Raw genomic sequence first — 21,556 nt, forward strand, 5'->3', positions numbered from 1 at the left:
TCTATTTTCATTATAGGAGTTATAGCCTTCTTTCAGGAACAGTTATAGAATGAAACTTCATATTTTTTTTCACTTTCAAAATATGATCATTGGTAATTATCTATTGAGTAAGAAGGAAGCAATCTTTTTATGTTGGTTTTAAGTGCCACATTGTAATAACAGAAAAAATATGTCTTTTGTTATGTTAAGGAAATAAAAGAAATGGATAGTATTTATGTAAATTTGATATAACATCTTTACTTCACTGATGAGATGAAGCATGATATCAGGTTTATCAGCTTCTAGGCAAAATATGATTTTTAAGAGACAGGAAATAAAGTTTGTTTTGTAACTAGAGGAGTTATTTTGGGGTAGATGGAAAATCAAATTATTATAGTTGGAATTTTGCCAGGGCAGAAGGTTAATTAGCGTTCTTATAGAAATGTTTCTCTACTTTGCATAGTCTTCAAGGCTGTGATTTTTTTTCTAATTAGAAAGTGTTTGAATATGTTTATTTAAAATTTCCTTCATGTATAAAATTCAAATTTATTTAATAACTATTTAGTGAGCACCCATTATATGCCAGGCACTATACTAAGGGATAGAGATACAAAGATATAAGTGACTGTACCTACTTTCTGGTTGCTCACAGTCTGGTACAAAAGAATTGCAATACATTTTGATAAGTGCAATGATAGAGATATGCACTCATTTACCATTACTCTATATGCACTTAAAAAAACAGCTGTGAAGAAATACTCATATGGCACCAAGAACAATGGGACGGAAGAAGTATTACTAGGACTAAGTCTTTTGTTTTTTTGAAAAACGTGTTTATTATTACTGTTATTTTTTGTAGAGAAGAGGTCTTGTTAAGTTGCCCAGGCTGTGCTCAAAACTCCTGGCCTCAACCAGTCCTCTTGCCTTGGCCTCCCAAAACGTTGGGATTACAGGTGTAATCCACTGTGCCTGCCTGTTAGGATTACGTTTGAAGGAAGTTTAAGTCTCACTGGTTTTACTTTTTGAACACTCTGCCTGTGTCTATGCAAAGTGCTGGCATATAGCACATATCAAAGTAATTAGGTGGCCTTACAGAACTCATATTCACAGATAGATACATTCGTATGGTAGTTATGATTAATAATCTTTATACCAGATGATAAAGGATTTAGCCACAAAACAAAACCATGGACTATATGAGATGTAAAAATCAGAAAAACTAAAAATGATGAAAGCTGGTTTTTGGGTTTTTTTTTAATTAATGAAATTTGAAGATTGCTGTTTTGAAGTTATGAGTCTACTTTTATCTTTGGCTTTGTCTGTAATATACAGGGCCTACTATCTGTACCATTTTCTGATTCTTAAACATTGTCATTTTTTTCTCCATTTGTTTTCAGTATTGTCCTGCCAGGATTTTATGTTCTTTGAGAACAGAAACTCCAAGTAGTCTTGGGTTCTTCACAGCACCTATGGACTGCAGTGTTAAACAACTAGTATGGACAGATGCTCAATGCAAATTTGCTAAAACAAACAAAAGAAGTAGGATTTTTGTGTGTGTATGTCAAAAAGGATAGTTCAAAGATATGATAATTTAGCCAGTATTGGTGATTTTAGTTCTACAGAGGGTGGAATTTTTCCCTCTGTGGTAGGTTAAAACAGCTTCTGGTCAACAAATAGAATATTTCTCTGAAGAAAAAGAGAAAACATTTCCTTTGATTTTGAATGAGAGGGAACATAATAGATTTGAGCATTTGAAGGACTGGATTTCTGAATTTTGAATGGTAGGATGGCTTCGTTTTCAGTTAATTATTACCACAGATCTAAATTTATGCAGACACCACAGATAGGACAGAATAGTATTGTTAATTTGAATTTTATAGATTCTGAATTGACGGTATGTGTAACACTTTTTATATTGGTCTACTGATTTAAAGTACATGTTAAAGTACATCAATCTCACATTAGCGGGTAAATATAAAATAATAAATGTGGCTAATACAGTGGATTTGGGGAGAAGAAAAAATTGAATAGGATGTGTGCATAGTTCTTTTTCCTTTTCCTCTTTATTCTTTGTCCCTCATCTCCTTTTGCTGTAGAATTAAGAGGGAAGGTTATCAGACTGAGACCGTTATGAATTGGAGAAAACAGGTTTGCTGTATTCTGAAGTAATACTAATAGATTTTCTTGATTCTTATTAATCTGTTAGGATTCTAGGCATATTTATAAAATTGACTGTGCATGGTGCTGTTTTTTTCTCTCCAATGACCTCCCTTTCTGAGCTTCCTTTCATCTCTAGACTTGTCTACTTGTCTGAATTTCATTAATTCATAAGCAATTTTTGTAAGTTTCCTTCTGTCCCAGAATACATGCAAGGTTCTGAGATAAGATTGTGATCAAGATATAGCCCCTGCACCTTTGGAGCATAAAATCTAATGAAAGAATAAAAACAAATACAAATCAGTGTGAGTAAGGGTGATACAATAGGAGTATACAGAGGGTGCAGTGGGAGTCTGTAGGAGGGGCACCTAACTTCAGTATGCATATTTAGGAAAAGCTTGTAAGAAGACTGATTCTTTTCTTAAGGATGTCCAGCTGTGTCTCATCTTCTAAAGCTACCTATAACAAGAAGCTCTGCCCTTTTAAATTTCCCTTCTGTCTTCCTTACCCATCCAAAACTACTTTCCTTGTTTGCTGAAAAACAAAACTTAGGCATAAATCATAATTGATCCTCTTTTTTTTTGAGATGGAGTCTCTGTCGCCAGGCTGGAGTGCAGTGGCGCGATCTCGGCTCACTGCATCCTCCGCCTCCTGGGTTCAAGTGATTCTCCTGCCTCAGCCTCCTGAGTAGCGTGGGACTACAGGCACACGCCACCACGCACAGCTAGTTTTTGTATTTTTAGTAGAGACAGGGTTTCACCATGTTGGCCAGGATGGTCTTGATCTCTTGACTTCGTTATCTGCCCATCTCAGCCTCCCAAATGCGCCCAGCCAGAATTGATCCTCTTAAGGATCATTTGCATTAATCGATAGGAGTTTATTGACATAAAAGTACTATAATTGTACTAGTAGCATGGATAGAGGAGAAAATCCAAGGTCAATCTCCCCCCAATCATAATAAAATAATATTTAACATGTGTGAACCCTTAATATTTGTTAGGCATTAAGCTAACTACTTTATATTTTTTTTATTCAAGTGAAAGGTGCAAACATAGCAAACTCCTTGACTCCAAATACGCTTTTCCCTCATCTTTTACAGGCGTCCTGTTCTCTGCAGGCATCTGAAAAAAGGTCTATTTAAGAAGCCCAGGTTGCTTAGCACTGCAATCACCCATATTAGAAACCTTTAATTCATTAATTTTCAGCTTTTGTGAGGTGGGGTGGGAGAACGGAGAAGCGCGAATATAGTATGAAAAAACGTATTCAGTGTTATAATTGCCTTGATTTCTAAAGTCACAATACCTAATTTATTTTGAAATTTCAAATAACTATAAGGGAGGTTGTGAAATATTTGTTTCCAAAAGCAAGCGTGGATTTTGAAAGATTCCTGTAAAATGCTGCTTAGTCTAATAATTTTTTTTTTTTTTGACATAGAGTCTCTCACTCTGTCGCCCAAGCTAGGCTGGAGTGCAATGGTACAATCTCGGCTCACTGCAGCCTCCAGCTCCCGGGTTCAAGCAGTTCTCCTGCCTCAGCCTCCCGAGTAGCTGGGATTACAGGCATGCACCACCACGCCAGGCTGATTTTGTTTTATCATGTTGGTTAGACTGGTCTCACTCCTGACTTTATTCAGGTGATCCACCTGTTTCAGCCTACCAAAGTGCTGCGATTACAGGCATGAGCCACCATGCTTGGCTAGAATCTCTGATTCTATTTATTATATACTAGAATTTATAAAGAATGCTTCTTTTTAACTTGATTTATGTATTCATATCCTATTTTATAGTTGTCCTAATTACTTGAAGGAAGTAACACTGAACGGATAACAAAGGTTGAATTCTAATGTGTTATTTCCTGACCTCATTACAATTTATTGTTTTGTGAGAGTGGTGAATATGTTATTTAGTATTTGGAAGTCTCTAGAATTTAGGGGTAACACATTTTTAAATGTTGAAAATCAACTTTATTGAAGTAAAATTTACATAAAATAAGATGCACTAATTGTAAGTGTATGGTTAGAAGATTTTGACAAATGAATATGCATACTCATGTAAACATTATCTTAAGAAACAGAACATTTCCATCACTGCAGAAAGTTCCTTCATTTCATTTTGCAGTCATTCCCAGTCCTCTTCCCTGCTTCTCCCCTAGGCAGTTGCTATTCTGCTTTTTGTTGTTTTAGTTTAGTTTTTCCTTTTCTATGTTGGAGTCATGTAGTGTTTACTTTCTTACGTACTGGCTTCTTTTGCTTACTATGATGTTTTTATGATTCATCCATGTTTGTTGTATGAGTAGTCCTTTTCTTCCTTTCTAATACATTGTATGGACATACCACAGTTTGTTTATCCATTCATCCATTGATGGACATTTGAGTTTCTAGTTTTGGGCTCTTATGAATAAAACTGCTGTGAACATTCGTGTATGTCTTTCTGTGGACACAAATTGTTCTTTCTCTTGAGAGTAAAATTCATGGATCATATATAAATATATGCTTACCTTTATAAGAAATTTCCAAACAGTTTTCCAGAATGTTAGCACATTCCCACCAGCAGTGTTATAATGTTCTAAGAGTTCTAGTTGCTCCACCTCTTTGCTACCACTTATTATGATTAGCCAGACTAGTTGGTGTATAGTGGTATCTCACTGTGGTTTTAATTTGTATTTTCCTGACGACTGCAGCTGTTAAGCACCTTTACATGTGCTTATTGGCCATTGGTGTATCTTTGTAATGTGTTTATTTAAGTATTTTGCCCCCTTTAACATTTGTCTTCCATTATTGATTGGAGAGTTGCATATAATCTGGATACAAATTCTTCGTCAGATACCTGTATTGTGAATATTTTCTCTGTGGCTTGCCTTTTCATTTTCTTTTTCTTTCTTTTTTTTTGTGACAGTCTCGATCTGTCGCCCAGGCTGGACCCGCCTCCCAGGTTCACGCCATTCTCCTGCCTCAGCCTCCCGAGTAGCTGGGACTACAGGCGCCCGCCACCACGTTCGGCTAATTTTTTTGTATTTTTAGTAGAGACGGGGTTTCACCGTGTTAGCCAGGATGGTCTCGATCTCCTGACCTCATGATCCGCCCATCTCGGCCTCCCAAAGTGCTGGGATTACAGGTGTGAGCCACCGTGCCTGGCCTGCCTTTTCATTTTCTTACCAGTGTCTTTAGAAGAGCAAATGTTTTAAATTTTTGTCCAGTTTCCTAGGTTTTTTTTCTTTTATGGTTTATAAACCCACCCTAAGGTCTTTTTTTAATGTTATAAAATATTTTGTTACATGTATTTTATCTGTTTTCTTTTTCTTTCTTTCTTCCTTTTTTGTTTTTTTAATACCCTAAGGTCTTGACGATTTCCTTTTGTGTTATCTTATGAAAAATTTTAGCTTATGTTTAGGCCCATGATCTGCTTTAATTTTTGTGTAGGGCATGAATGAGTTCAAGGGTTAAGGTTCATGTTAAGCTACAGTAGGCTCATGTACTCATGATGTGTCATTATCAGCAAGAATAGATATGTATATACACTGTGTGTATATATATATGTAATTTGTTATATGTATATGTTTTCTATGAGCCATTGTACACACAGTCTATATATATTTTTTATTAACATATCTTTAGCATATCGTTTGGTTGGTAAATCAGACTTATTTAAAAGATTGTGGCTCTTTGTATAAAAATCTTTAGAAAAAGTTTTTATTTTCTAATCATTGTCTTTGTGTTGTTTTACCTGTTTTATATATTGACTTCGGTGAAATGCTTAGATCCTGCAAAGCTGAAAATATATGTTGTCTCTGGCTAACACAGAGTTCAAGATCTTCAGGTCTGGTCTATGATAAAACAGCCCTGGGTACTAATCAGGGTTCTACTCTGGCAGGACATTTCTATTCCTCTAGCTGGGGCCCTCTTTCTCTCACTTTGCCCTGACAGTTTTCATTTGCTGTTTAGAAGAAACACAAATTCTCCCTTAGGAATCAGGTAAGTATATGAAAGAGATGAAAGAACTGGTTGAGCTCACAGATTCTTTATCTTTTCTACTTTTTTCTCTTTTCTATTTCTGTTTTCTATAAGCCAGGGTTTTTCTTCCCCCTGAACTCTTCCTTTCTCTTCCCTTCTTTGGGGAATAACTTCAGGTACTCCGTAAGCACCTCCTTTCTTTTTACTGTTTTCCTGAGTATATTTTCTTGAGAGTAAGACTGGATTTCTCCAGAATTTTCCTTGAGATGCTCCTAGCCCCTCCTAAGATGGTTGATTTTTCTTGGGTTAAACACCAATTAGGGTACCAAAAACACAGGGCAGTGGGAAGGGGGGAGAATTTTTTACTACAGAGAAATAGCATGGATGTGAATGGGCTTTCCTTCTAGCTGTCTCATGTTTAATACTTAATATTTTGCAGTTTGCCGTAGCTGTTTTTAATATTGGAGCAATTCTATTATACTCCGCCAGTGAGAAAACAGTATGTGTGACTCTGTGGTGTTCTTGTGTTTGCTTTGTTGATGGTGGTTAGTGTTCTTATTTTACCATGTGGATTTACATGTGCTACTTTTTGTTTCTCCAGAGGGAACACAGTTTATTACTAATATATAATTATTGTCTTTTCCTTTCTCTGTTTTCTCTTCCTTCTTTTTTTACGCTGTGGTTCTTGTGCAGGTCTTGTTCAGCGTTGCGTAATCATCCAGAAAGATGACAATGGATTTGGGCTGACGGTCAGTGGAGACAATCCAGTCTTCGTACAGTCTGTCAAAGAAGGCAAGGCATTTTAAAAAACAATTTATCACTCAGTAAACAGAGTAAGAATAGAAAAGCTTAAATAATGGCAATTGCCAAGAATACAATAATTACATAGATTGCAGGTCATGTGGACTGTTGTGCTAGATTCGTCTATCATGTCATAGTTACAGGAAGGAGTTTACTCCAGTTTATTTTTTTTTGTACTTGTTAGAAAGAAATCAGTTTTTATATAGTTTTAGAAATCTTGTGACTCCTTGGTCATGATACTTTATTGTACACACAAAAGTTTCTGAAATTTCAGTTTTCCATGGCACCAGTGATATTTTGGCAAAGACAGATTAAAGAGATAGCTATGGCTTCAAAAATACCATTTATTTTCCCAAAACAACAATGATAATATTTTCTACTGCTGTTGCCATATATTGAATACTTCCTTTATGTTGGGTGCTATAATTTTGAGGTAGACAAATTTTTTTATCCCCATTTTATAGGTGATATTGAGGCTTAGAGTAAAAAAACATAAAATCAGTCCAAGGTCACACAACTAGTGAGTGGTAGAAGCAGGATTTGAATGTAAAGTCTGACTTTACAGCCTTTTTTCTTTTTTTTTTTTTTTTTTTTTTGGAGATGGAGTCTCACTCTGTCACCAGACTGGAGTGCAGTGGCACAATCTAGGCTCACTGCAACCTCTGCCTCCTGGGTTAAAACAATTCTCCTGCCTCAGCCTGCCAAGCAGCTGGGACTACAGGCACGTGCCACCACACCCAGCTAATTTTTGTATTTTTAATAGAGACGGGGTTTTACCGTGTTGGCCAGGATGGTCTCGATCTCTTGACCTCGTGATCTGCCCTCCTCGGCCTCCCAAAGGACAGCCCATGTTTTTAACCAGTTTGTTATACTGTCCCTCTGTCAGGAAGATGATCAGTAAATGCAAATGAATCACATTTTAAGTAATTAATTTCTCATACAGATGGAGCAGCCATGCGGGCTGGAGTACAGACAGGTGATCGAATCATCAAGGTAAGGAAAAGGCTATTATAGAATTTACAGTAGGATTAAAAAACAACATATATTGGTCATATTCTGATTTTTTTCACTTGGATTTTTATAAAAAGCATCATACTACTATGTGTGATAGATCTGTTGACTATACAAACTTATTTCATTTGTTTTAAAATTAATATTACCCTTTACTGAAGGACATAATGAAAGGATTGAAAATAATGGAGGAATATATGTTCTTGAGTAGGAGAGTAATTCAGTGTTGGAAAGATGATTTCTGTCTAGATTAGTCTGTTATTAAGCAATTCTCATCAAAGTACAAGTTGAACATTTCTAATCTGACACCTGAAATGCTCCCAACTCTGCGACTTTTTGAGTACCAACATGACACCATAAATGGAAAATTTCACACCTGACCTCATATGATGGGGTCACAGTCAAAAGTTGGTTTCAACAGGTACAGTAGCTTGAGCCTGCATTACCAGCTACTCAGGAGGCTGAGGTGGGAGGATTGCTTGAGTGCAGGAGTTGAGACTGCAGTGCACTTTGATCATACCTGAGAATAGCCACAGCACTTCGACCTGGGCAATATAGTGAGACCCTGTCTTTAAAAATAAATAAAACCAAACCAAAACAAAAAACTTGGTTTCCTGCACAAAAGTATTTAAAATGTATAAAATTACCTTCAGGCTATGTGTATAAGGTATATATGAAACATAAAAGGCTCATATTTAAACCTGGGTCTCATCCCCAAGATGTATCATTATGTATATACAAATATTCCAAACTTCAAAAAAATCCAAAACACTTCTTCTGGTACCAGGTATTTCAGATAAGCGATACCTGACCTGTATGCAAATAGAATTGTAGTGGTAGATGTCTATCTGATTATTCTTCCAGATGAGCTTTATAAAGATGTAAGAATCACTAAAGAAAAAAATATGTTATATGTATGTGTATGTATGAGAAGAGATGTATATGACTCTAATCTAGATATAGACCTACCAGTGGAACACAACAGAGAGACTAGAAATAGATTTTGAATTCAGATCAGTAGAGAAAGAATGGGTTAGTCAGTAACTATTCTTTAAATAATTGACTAATTTGATTACTTAAAATCAAATTATTACATAGGAAAACATACTATGAAAAATAATTTGGAAGAAATATTTGAAACGTGTCACAGACCAGATATCCTTAATTTTAAAGAACACTTTTAAATTATAAGAAAGGAATAAATATTCTAAAAGAAAAATGGGCAAAAAATTTTATCAGGCAATTACCTAAAGTGATTGAAATACACAACATATTAATGAGGATATGGCCAACCTCACTGATAACAAAGAAGAAGAAATTAAAATGATAGGTGAAAAATACATTTGGCTGTCAGAAAATTTAAAGATTGGTAATACACATTTAGTATAGTTTGGGTATGGTAAAATGACTATTCTCATGAGTTCATTGTGAGTATAAATTAGGTAAAACCTGGGTATGGTAAAATGACTATTCTCATGAGTTCGTTGTGAGTATAAATTAGGTAAAACCTGTTTGGATGAAAGTCTGAATGTGTATCAAAAGCCTTTAAGAAAATATATAACGTGACAAGCAATTTTGCTTTTAGGAACTTATCTGAGAAAATAAGTGTACAAATGTGAAGTCATGTGTACAGGGAAATTTGTACTGGCTTTATTACATAACTGTGCATAAACTGAGGGACAGAGAAATAAATTATATTTCATTTGCAGCTTTTGAGAAGAATGGATTAGGTCAGTGTTTATCTTTATTGAAAGATAGCTGCTGTACAGTGAAAAAAAAGTTTTATTTTTTTTTCCAGGAAAATGCCAGTTGTAATGTATAATGTTTATGTGTCTCTTTGGTGTGTGTATATTAGAAAAGTGTCTCCAAAATTAAATGTCATAGCTAACAGTAACTGTCTCATGGGGCAGGATGAGTATACTTGTACTTCTGTTTTTTACACTGATATATTTGAATTTTAGATAACTTGGATCAGAGAATTAATCAGAAAATTAATGTTAAATCCACGTTTGATAGTTTTGCCTTGATTGGTTTAATTCAGAATTGGGATAACATTTTCTACATTTAGCTGGTCTGAATATTAATTTTCTTTGTGAAGATTAGATCATGGTTGAAAAACTAAAAGCAAATTGAATATTGTGGAAATACTTATTTTTAAAAATTATTTTTTATTATTAATTTTGACACATTGATGACTTGGTAATTAAAAGCAAAGAGATCTTTTCTATTTGTATGAGCCCTTCACTGTGAACGATTTGTAAATCTGTTTCATGTTATGTTTTGTCATTTGTCATGGTGAATAAGTTGTAATGTTTTGTATGTCAAGGCCTTGGTTTATGTTTAAGTTCATTTTGTTGCTGAATATGCCCTGTAGAATCATGGTGTGAAAATGAATATTGAATCAAATACATAAATATTTTAATGTAATGTGATTACTATATTATATTGGTTATATTATGTATGATAATTCTTGAAGTCATTTTATCCATTGTCTCAATAGAATGTATCTGACATACACTACTTTCGTTTTCTTGCAGGTGAATGGAACTCTGGTGACTCATTCAAATCATCTGGAGGTGGTGAAGCTAATCAAATGTAGGTGAATGTTATTCTTAGTTTTAATTGTTTTCTGAAACCCTTAAAGTAAGGATCAGCAAATTTCCTGTAATAGACCCAATAGTAAATATTTAGGCTATGTGGACTATATAGTCTACTACCGACTCTGTCATTGTATCGTGAAAGCAGCCATAGACTATGTGGAAATGAATGGGTGTGGCTGAGCGTCAGTAAAACTTTATTTGCCAAGTCTGTGATCCTGGTTTAGCCCCTTGGCTGGAGTTTGCTGATCCCTGCATTGAAGGAAAATCTGAGGTGAAAACTCTTAGCTTACTAATAGCTATCTTTTGTCAACTCCGTTTATATGGTTGATTATAATATTCCTGTCATTCTTGGTAATATTTGATACATATATTTGAAAGAAATGCACGAGTCACCTGAGAGGAAGGAGGTTGAGAAATCAGACATATGGCCTGATGAGCTGAAATGGAGCTTTAAAAATCATCTAGCACAATCACTTTCCCTCAGATAAGTAAGTGATTATATAATCCAGAGTAGCGATCTTCTCTTGGAAATCTTTAGGGTTAAGAATTTGTGATCTTCAGGTTTGAGCGAATAGCCCACTTGGACTTAGTTCTCCGTGGAGAAACAGGCTTGAAGCAGTGGGAGTCTGCAGCTAACCTCCTGTCACTTGCAGGGTCAAAGGTGGATTCACGAACCTCGAGCTGGCAGTGAGTTATGGGCAAGCCAGGCCTCAGCCTGGCCTCACAGGGCCTCAGTTTTCCCATCTGCACAGGGAGAAGGGAAGGTTCAATGGCCCTGTGAGCTTTGCTAGCAGGTGGTGATGGGGTGGGTCATCTGAATCTGAGTCAGGTGGAATCTTCCCCAACCTGGGCTTTGGTTTCATTTTGTTGTTACCCTTTAACCTTACCTGCTTTCCAAGAGAGATTGTATGTTTTCTTGTTTTGTTTTGTTTTGTTTTTTAAGGGTAGGGTCTTGTAGAATGCAGTGGTGCAATTATAGCTCACTACAGCCTCCAACTTCTGGGTTCAAGTGATCCTCCCACCTTGTTTTTTGTTTTTTGTTTTGTTTTGTTTTTTTGGTAGAGACAGGGTTTTGCTATGTTCCCCAGGCTGCTGTCAAACTCCTGGGCTCACCCGTCTCAGCCTCCTAAAGCGCTGGGATTACAGGCACGAGCCACTATACCTGGCCAAGATTTTATATTTTCTAATTGCTTCACATATTGAATGGAAAATAGCATGACAGTTATAACAGAAGTTAAGAAAGTCACATCCACCACTTAAATATAACTTCCTTTTTCTTTGTTCTGGCCTGGTTTGGGCCGTATGTATTTGTTATTGTATCTCTTAAAAAAAAACAAAAGAGAGAGAGAGACTGCTTGAACTGAATGAAAATTTTTTAAAAAAGGAATAAAAAAAGAATTTATGATCTTCTGCATCAAATTATTCCACAGTAAAGTAGACTAGAAATAAGAGATAGTTGTTTGTGATCAAGCAGAATCGCTACTGTTTTATTTAATTCTGTTTCTCTGTATTGGGTGGATGGACATCTTCAAAAGAAATTTAATAAACTAACTTTTTTCTTGGCCTTTTTACTGCTATGTTAAGCAACTATGAAATTTTTTAAACTTTTTCATCAGAGTACCAGTGCTCCAAATGGTCACTTTGATCAGCGTTCTTAACTTTAGTTTAAAAGAGTGCAGTGATCAAAATTAGATCCCCATACTTGAATAAACTTGACCACTTATTTAATGAGAATGTGATTTATAAATTGTTATGTGCTGCATAAGTATGGTTTATGTTAATAAGTTTATGCCTGATGTCCATTGAGGTATATAAAAACATTTCTTTAGCTTTCTAGGTTATATTTTTTGCTCATTCCAGTATAAATTTTACTTAAAAAATTAAATCCTGGGATTCTAGCAATAAATTACTTACCCAATAGTAAGGGCATAGCTAAAAACTTAAAGTAAAGCGTAAAAACCTCTGCATATCCAAAACAGATGTAAATTTGACATCCCTAAAGCCTGGGTGTATGTAACAGAGTTCCTGCATGTCCTACTTTCTAATGCGTATTCTGGATATAATAAAAGTGATATCAAATCAGCAGTTTAGAAACAGCTAAAGAAAGGAAGGGAAAAGCTAGGAAGCTATTATAAAAAAAATACATAGGCAAGTGAAATATAATAGATGACTTTCTGATAGAGAGCAATAAGATTGAAGAGCCTTAGAAAGTGTTTATATGTAAAATTCCTCCAAATCATAACACTTGTGACTATTATACATAGCAAAACTAGTTTTTAGAACACCAAAACACTGTGAAATAATTGATAATGATTTCCATGGGAGGGTTAAATTGGGAGACAAGTGTGAAGTACATTTAAAAGTTCTATTGAAATATCTTAAGAAAAAAGTTTTGCCATATCTATTACTGACTCTGATTATGGTGATTTTTTTTTTTTTTTTTTTTTTTTTTTGAGACGAAGTCTTGTTCTGTCACCCAGGCTGGAGTGCAGTGGCGCAATCTCGGCTCACTGCAACCTCCGCCTCCCAGGTTCAAGCGATTCTCCTGCCTCAGCTTCCCTAGTAGCTGAGACTACAGGCATGTGCCACCACGCCCGGCTAATTTTTTGTATTTTTAGTAGAGACGGGGTTTCACCATGTTAGCGAGGCTGGTCTTGATCTCCTGAACTCGTGATCTGCCCACCTCAGCCTCCCAAAGTACTGGGATTACAGGCATGAGCCACCACGCCCGGCCTGATTATGGTGATTTTTGCTGTCTAGATTCCTGCCCCCCACAATATGTCTAATGAATTCCTGTCCATTCCTCCAAATATTTTCTGCTAAAATTTACTACTTATTATTGATTGTGTTTTTCCCTGTTATTGTGGAATATTTTTTGGTCATGCTCATTTTGTAAAGTTAATTTAAAATTGCATTTTATATTCTAGCATATTCACTAAACCCTGCCTAGTTAGTATCATCTTAAAATATGAAGATCTAGGCCAGGTGCTGTGTCTCACACCTCTAATCCTAGCACCTTGGGAGGCCAAGGCGGGCGGATCGCTTGAGCTCAGGAGTTTAAGACCAGCCTGGGCAACATGGCGAAACCCTATCTTTAAAAAAAAAATCGCAGCTACTTGTAGGGGCTGAGGAAGGAGGATTGCTTGAACCCAGGAAGTCGAGGCTGCAGCGAGCTGAGATCATGCCGCTGCACTCCAGCCTGGGTGACAAAGTGAGACCCTAATTAAAAAAAAAAAAGAAGATTTAAAAAATTTACATTTAAGAAATTAATTAAACATAGCCACTAGTAGATGGTTGATTTTAACACTCCTCTAAATAAAGAAAATATATTCTTGGAGTTATAAATTTTATTTGCTTTTAAGTAATATCTGATCTTACTAGTAGTAACTTGCTATCTGAAAACAGCATCATTCTTTTGGATTTTTAGGGCAGTCATAAAAGAGAAATGACAAATTAGGTTTTTTTCTGTGGAAACATGATTAGCAGATGATGGGACAGTCTTATAGAACTGGATCTTTTAGAACTATCGAAGATTTAGTAGTAAAATGGTATAAAAAGTTTCTTGACAATGTTATTTTCCCTTCCCTTCCCTTTTTCCATCTCCCCACCCCAAGCTGGTTCCTATGTAGCTCTCACTGTTCAGGGACGCCCACCTGGGTCGCCCCAGATTCCACTTGCCGACTCTGAAGTAGAGCCATCAGTCATTGGACATATGTCTCCCATCATGACATCTCCTCATTCACCTGGAGCATCTGGGAATATGGAGAGAATCACTAGTCCTGTGCTCATGGGGGTAAGAATGGGGAAATTTCTTAAATGCCCAGTCTTATAAGGATGTGTTTACTTTATATGGAGAGTTTTCAAGTATTCGGCTGATGAACTAATTAAATTTAAGATTTTAGAAAATGACTTACTAATATAAAAATTACATAATAGGAATGATTAGAATATTGTCATAGCAGATTTAATTTAACAAGTGTTAAACACCTGTCATATGTAAAAACAATGTGCCACCCACAAAAATATAGTTAAGGTACTCTGTGTTCAAGATTATAGTCATCTTAGAATGTGTACTTTTAGGAGGGCGGGGATTTTTGTTTATTTTATTTACTGTTATGTTTCCAGTACCTGAAATATTGCTTAGCATCTAGAAGGTGCTTAACAAAGCTTTGTTGATTGAGATTAAATCAAGAGTATACAAGTAACTATAATATAAGGCAGAATGTAGACATTATGAGGGCAAAAAAATACTAAGTTCTATGAGGATTCAAAGGAGGCAGAAAGCACATAGAAGAAGAACAATAAATGGAAGGAGCCAAGAAAGCATCAAATATTGCGGAGAAGTAGCTAGGATTTTTGTTTGGTTGGTGCCTGTTAAGGATGTGCGTAGTGGGAGATGAACTTGAAAATAGTAGGTTGACTATATATTTTGAAAAGTCACATCTCCCAAGCTAATTTACATATAACTAGATAAGCAGTAAGAATCCATTCAATGTTTCTTTTTAAGCAAAAGAGTACATGATTATCCTAGGATTATAGGAAGACCAATTTGGTAAAATATTATAGGGTTGTGAAACAAGGAGGGATGATGGGTGATGAATTAGGGAGCTGTCTTCATATTTCAGGTAAGAGGTACTGGGAGTTTGAACTATGCATGGGGATCGATAGTAAAGATCCAAATGAGGGAAAGTAAAAGATACTGTTCTTATACTAAGACAGCTTCATTTCTCCAATATCAATATTTAGTGTTCTCATGAATCCAGTTTAGTAAAAATGAAATAGAAGGGCAGACATTTCCTTGTAGTTTCTTGTAAGTGTCATGTCTAAAAGCCTGTCCACATAACCCAGAAATAAAAACCTAATAGGTATCAGTAACTGGAGCCGAGGCAGAACTTTGTATGCTACATTTTCTCTATTTATTTTAGCTTCATTTTCTCTATACTGGTTGTTGTTTGTTTTTTATCTTTTTCTTTTCTAGGAGGAAAACAATGTGGTTCATAACCAGAAAGTAGAAATTCTGAGAAAAATGTTACAGAAAGAACAGGAACGGCTACAGGTATTAAATGAGAAGTAGGGCTGTTTACAGGCCAATAAAAACGTGAGTGGGCATGGTTGAGTTGGTGTTTATCATAGTCACAATCAAGCAGCATTGTAACCAATGCCATTAGTTATATTATTGATTAAGAATGGACTATTTCTGTATCTTTTTTACATAAGTAATTAATTCTGAAAATATTTTTATAACTTTTCAGTTATTGCAGGAAGATTACAACCGAACACCTGCCCAAAGATTGCTAAAAGAGATCCAAGAGGCCAAGAAACACATTCCTCAGCTGCAAGAGCAGTTATCCAAAGCCACAGGCTCTGCTCAGGTAGCATCACTATTACAAGTGCTACCCAACTTTTTGCAGGAGAATTTTCTTCTGGGAATGTGTCAGAGAATGTTGCAGTTGCCTTTTTTAAAGTTATTTTTCTAGCGTAGGACAACAGGATGTCCTGTTAAGGATGTTACAGAAGTAATGATTAACAAAAATAAATGTGGGCGTCTGATTGTTTGCTTGCTCATGAGATCACATTTCTTTGTTCCATAATAATTTAAAAAAGAATTGAGTGCTTTTGCTTTGATGTGACAAACTACTAAAGTGTATTTAAATATATATATATATTTATGTTTTTTGTGGTTCATTCTGCCATCTTAAAACAGAATGGCAGTTGATATGTTTTTAAATAGGAATTTAAGATTTTAAAACAACAGGCATTGAGCTAAATATATGGACAAGCATTTTCTTATTTAATCTGCATAACATCTCTGAGGTTACTTATGGTTGTTTTCCTCCAGTTTACGTATATACTTATAGAGAGTTAGAGAGATTACATGACTTGTCTGAGGTCATATAGCTGCAAAGTAATAGAACTGGAATTCAAACCCAGTCTGAGGATTTAAAAGCACATTCATACTTTTAATGAGTATATTTTTATTGTAATTTAAAAATAGATTTCAGTAGAATTTGCTGTATAGTTATAAGCTATAGAGATAATAGTCTCATAAGAAAAAAAAAGCTGAGCATTTATATGTTAACCAGACTTATATTCTGTAATATTCAGATTTGGGATATGCAAAGCACCTTGTACTTCATCTTAAAGCAAAGTAGATAAATTGCGTGTACATTTAAAACAGGTAAAAGCTGTTTATTTATCACTATTCCCGAGTTAAGTCTGAAGGGAAGGCTGCATATTCGCAAAAGAATTCTTTGAGATCATCTAGCCTAATCTGCTTACTTTCTGATTTAAAAAAAATTATGTTATAATTGAGAAACCTAGGGTCTAAACTGGTTAAATCACCTGTACAAGGCCATACAGTATGTAAGGTCCCCTGACATCCTGGTTTAGTGTACTTTTCATTCCATTGTTTTTTTTATTACCTTCAGTCCCACTAGTGATGTCACATTTTGAGTGTTACACCTCAGTAATGTTGACAGTTTTATGTTATTACTAGGCAAATATAATATTCTTATCCTGTTTGGACGCAATCTAAATGCTTATAACCTGGCCAGGCGCGGTGGCTCACACCTGTAATCACAGCACTTTGGGAGGCCGAGTCGGGCAGATCATCTGAGGTCAGGAGTTTGAGACCATCCTGGCCAACATGGTGAAACTCTGACTCTACTAAAAACAAAAAAATTAGCCAAGCTTGGTGGTGCGTGCCTGTAATCCCAGCTACTCAGGAGGCTGAGGCAGGAGAATGGCTTGAACCATGGAGGCGGAGGTTGCAGTGAGCCGAGATCCTGCCACTGCGCTCCAGCCTGGGTGACAGAGCAAGACTCCATCTCAAATTAAATAAATAAATAAATGCTTTTAACCTGATCTAAATGCTTATAATAATTTATGTTATAGCATTATGTCCCAGAATTGGCCATTGATTGACACTCTGACGCATTGGAAGGTAGTTAATGAGAAACTATAGGGTAATAACCTTTATTAATGGGCAGACAATATAAATTATATAAATTAATAAACCATTTTACCTTTTTGCTATATTTAGAAGTTTGAACTTATATTCTTTTTACCAAAATATCAGTTGCCCTGTCTCTAAGGTCATGACATTTTAGAATACCGGAATTAGTAGTTACTTATGGATTTTACTCGTAGAATTTTAAACATACTTGAGCATATCAGAATGTCCAACTTTTAGTAGTCTCCATGTAGATTGTAGTACCACTATTTCTTTATGCAGCAAGTAATGAAAGTTTTCTTTTATGTGTTTGTGTGCGTATGTTTTTTCTTTAATCTGTTTTAGGATGGAGCTGTAGTTACACCCTCCAGACCTTTAGGGGACACCCTAACAGTCAGTGAGGCAGAAACAGATCCTGGAGATGGACTGGGCAGGACTGACTGTAGCAGTGGAGATGCTTCTCGGCCCAGTAGTGACAATGCAGATGTAAGCATTCAGTTTTCTAAATCTTTTTTCTTCTGTATTCTTCTTTACAGCCCCTTTCTAGATTTGATTTTAAGTGATGTGAATTAGAGGTGTCTTAGCACTTTTTACCATCCCCATTTTTAATGTACCAATTTGATAAACAGAAATCTGGATACTGTTGTATATAAGCTTTTAATTCCAGAGTTCACTTTTTCCCTCGAACACCCATTGCCAACTGTTTCTTTTACAGGGATGGAATTTCCCAGCAGGCATCTTGTTCGTGGGTAGAGAAGTTACTAATGCCAGTGCATTCTTACTGAACCAAGAGACCAACTGTTGATATCTTTAAGAGCATGTTAATATTCCATTTGTGGTCAGAGTGACTCAGTCTTGAATCATGGGGCACTTTGCCATTACCAAGAGGAAAAACCTTAGTCCTGTTAGATAGGCTTCAGTTAATAGCCCAGGTTTAGTAACAGCACTTTCTTGGTTAACCCAGAAACTGCCAGGTGAACATGAGTATCTGTTAAGATGATAATAAAACATTTTAAGCTGAATATGATGTAACACCATAGATATATGAATACTTAAAAGCCAAGTTCAGTATTACTTACTCTGCAATACTTTGTAAATTGTATGCAGTGGTAGGAATAATGACTTAAATGTAGATCACCCTCTTTAAAAGTGATGAGGGAAGAAGTCTGAACGAATGTTTTGTAATTGTGGGTCATGAAATCAATTGTGTGGGTTGTATTTCTTTTTAAAAAAAGAATAGGAAATACAGTGCTTTGCATATAGAAGAGGTGTCACTTCTTGGGACTTTTGTTACACCTACACACATCTACTATTTAACAATGTGAAGTTTCTCTCTTATTGAAGGTTGTTGTTGGGGGATTGTTTTGTTTTGTTGTTTTTTAAAAAGGAAGCCATGGTCTAAGCCATCATTTAGGCTATCTCTTGAGGCTTAGGCGCAATGACCCAGTTCCTCATGCAAAAAACAAACTGAGGATTTGTGGGTTTTTTGTTTTGTTTTGTTTTTAAGATAGTGATAAGAGTCTTGTGATTGGGTTAGCTAAAGGTTTTAATGGAAAATTACAATTTGGGCCCAAGGAAAAAATGGTAGTCACTAATATTTGTTGGGTATATATCCCATACACAGTGATAAGGTTTTATGTTCCTTAGTTAATTCTCAAAACAGCCTTATGAAGTAGTACTGTTGTTACTGTAACTTTACAAGAGAAAAAATTGAGGCCAAAGGGAGTTAACTAACTTTCCAAACTTATTCAGGCAATAGGTGATCTACTTCCACCTAGCTCCAAAATACCAGTAATCTAAATATAAACAAAAGCGCTGAGATATGAAAATGCATAACATTTTGAGAGAGCAGTGAGAATTTTAGGGCAACTTGGCATGTTAGGGTTATAGATGGAATGGCTAGAGATTATCTTAGAAGCCAAATCATGAGTCCAGGTTATAAAGGGCTTCAACTTGTTCTATCAGTACATACGTACATACTGCTTTTGGGAATGCTTCTCGTACTCTTCTTTTTGTTTTAGTGCTCGTCTCCTCGCTGTTTTCATGGCTTGTCCCTACCATGAGATGGGAAGTTCCTTGAGAGCAGAGGGACTGTCTTGTCTGACTTTATGTTTCCAAAATGTAGCAAATTGTAGGCATTCAGAGCAAATGATATGAATGAGAAATTTGAATTTTATCTTTTATTTAGAGGAATGTTACAATAAAACATGTGACTTAGAAATATAACCGTATAAAAGAGCGAATTGTTGGCTGGGCGCGGTGGATCACACCTGTAATCCCAGCACTTTGGGAGGCCGAGGCAGGCCAGTCACAAGGTCAGGAGTTCAAAACCAGCCTGGCCAACATAGTGAAACCCTGTCTCTACTAAAAATACAAAAAAAAATTAACTGGGTGTGGTGACACACGCCTGTAATCTCAGCTACTCCGGAGTCTGAGGCAGGAGAATTGCTTGAACCAGGGAGGCAGAGGTTGCAGTGAGCCAAGATCGCGCCATTGCACTCCAGCGTGGGTGACAGAGCAAGACTCCATCTCTGGGGTGGGTAAAAATAAAAGAGTGAATTGTTTAGTATAGAAATAGGCATTCCAATCAATTAAGACTGTTTGACATGTAATTGATACTTAGTATTTGAATACACGAAATCAATGAATAAAGTGGGCTTTATCTTGCATGCAGAAGAGAGACACCATCAGAAACACATCTGTGGAAAATGATTTGGAGTAAAGAGGGAGATGTGTAAGAAAAGAAGACTGCTTGGCTTAATAGGAACTTTAACAAATGTGTGCTGAATGGATAATAGTTAGCATTTATTCAATACCTACTTTGTGCCAGAGGTTGTACCCAATGCCTTACAGATACTCTTTTTTAACACTCATAATAATCTTAAAAAAGCAGTATCACCATTTCATAGATGAGGAAACTGAGGCCAAATAAATAAATGAATATTGTGGAAATCCGAGTGAGAAATGATAAACTCCAAGCTAGGCTATCTTCTGAACACGTAACACACAGGTTTAATTTCTACAAGTGTCTGTTTGAGGCTAAAGATGTGTTGCTTTTAGCTTATGGATTGCCATGTTTGTTTCAATTGTATTGTAAGTATGGAGGAACCAGTCTGCTTTGGTTGTTGTTGTTGTTTTAACAGTACTTTGAGTTGCTGTTTTACATTTTATCTTTTGAATCAGTGCTTTTAACTTTTTTCATTGTCTTCTCATTTTTATAAAATAATTTCCGGGTGGTGTTTGTGAAAGTTACCTGCTTTTGCTTACCTTGGAGAAGGCTTTAAAGAATGCCCTGATACCCAGTTCTCACAAGAGAAGCAGCTTGGTAACAAATCATCATCTAAAATTCAGAGCATCTATCATTTTGATTTTCAGTTTGTGAGTGATATTTTTGAAAAATTATTTATTTTGGAAAATTTTTAAACATATTCAAAAGTAAAGACTAACATAATCCTCTTCAGGTCCCTGAGAACCTAGTCTCAGCAGTTTTGTTTGTACCCCCTCTTCGTCACATCCTCCAAACACCAGATTAAAGTAAATCCAAGGCATTAGTTTATTAATATGTCTCTCTCTAAAAGATAAGAAGTTTTTAAAATATAGCTATAATAGTCTTATTAAATCCTAAGAATTAATATTTTCTCAATACACAATTTTATTACTTTGTTTTATAATGATCTTTTTACAGTTTATTTGATTCACGATCCAGTCAAGGCTTTCATATTGCCATTGGTTGATAAGTCATTTTAAGTCTTTATAATTTATAATAGTTTCCTTCTTTTTTTTCCTTGGGCATTTGTTGTTGTCGTCGTTGTTAAAGAAATTGGGTCATATGTTCAGTAAAACAATCCATTTTCTAATTATATTTTCATGATGTCGTATGACATGTTCCTTTATCTGGATTTTCTTAAAACTCCTAGTTATATCTGCAAGTCTTGATCACATTAGATTTGATAGTTGTTATTTGGAATAATTCATAGATGATACTGTGTACATCTTATTATATCACATCAGGATGTGAATGGCTGTCTTACTGTGGTTGTAAGCTTAAGGTGTTTAGGTGATATATCAACATGATTTCCTTTCCTTCATTATAACATTCCCTATCAA

General features: G+C 35.7%; 1 protein-coding gene across 4 annotated transcripts in view; it reads left to right on the forward strand.

Annotated features, from left to right (window-relative positions):
- ARHGEF12 (Rho guanine nucleotide exchange factor 12) overlaps positions 1-21,556 on the forward strand; it is a 154,288-nt gene that overhangs the window by 77,902 nt on the left and 54,830 nt on the right. For 2 of the 4 annotated variants that reach the window (XM_054437882.2, XM_054437881.2), the window contains 7 exons: positions 6,779-6,877; positions 7,830-7,879; positions 10,435-10,492; positions 14,112-14,290; positions 15,476-15,553; positions 15,750-15,869; positions 17,795-17,935. In XM_054437882.2, coding sequence (XP_054293857.2) covers positions 6,779-6,877; positions 7,830-7,879; positions 10,435-10,492; positions 14,112-14,290; positions 15,476-15,553; positions 15,750-15,869; positions 17,795-17,935 — 725 coding nt within the window. The remainder of the gene's footprint in view (positions 1-6,778; positions 6,878-7,829; positions 7,880-10,434; positions 10,493-14,111; positions 14,291-15,475; positions 15,554-15,749; positions 15,870-17,794; positions 17,936-21,556) is intronic. The other 2 variants (XM_063671504.1, XM_054437883.2) reach the window with 1 other exon arrangement.

Source organism: Pongo pygmaeus, chromosome 9 (genome assembly GCF_028885625.2).
Source record: "Pongo pygmaeus isolate AG05252 chromosome 9, NHGRI_mPonPyg2-v2.0_pri, whole genome shotgun sequence".
NCBI classification, from domain to species: Eukaryota; Metazoa; Chordata; class Mammalia; order Primates; family Hominidae; genus Pongo; species Pongo pygmaeus.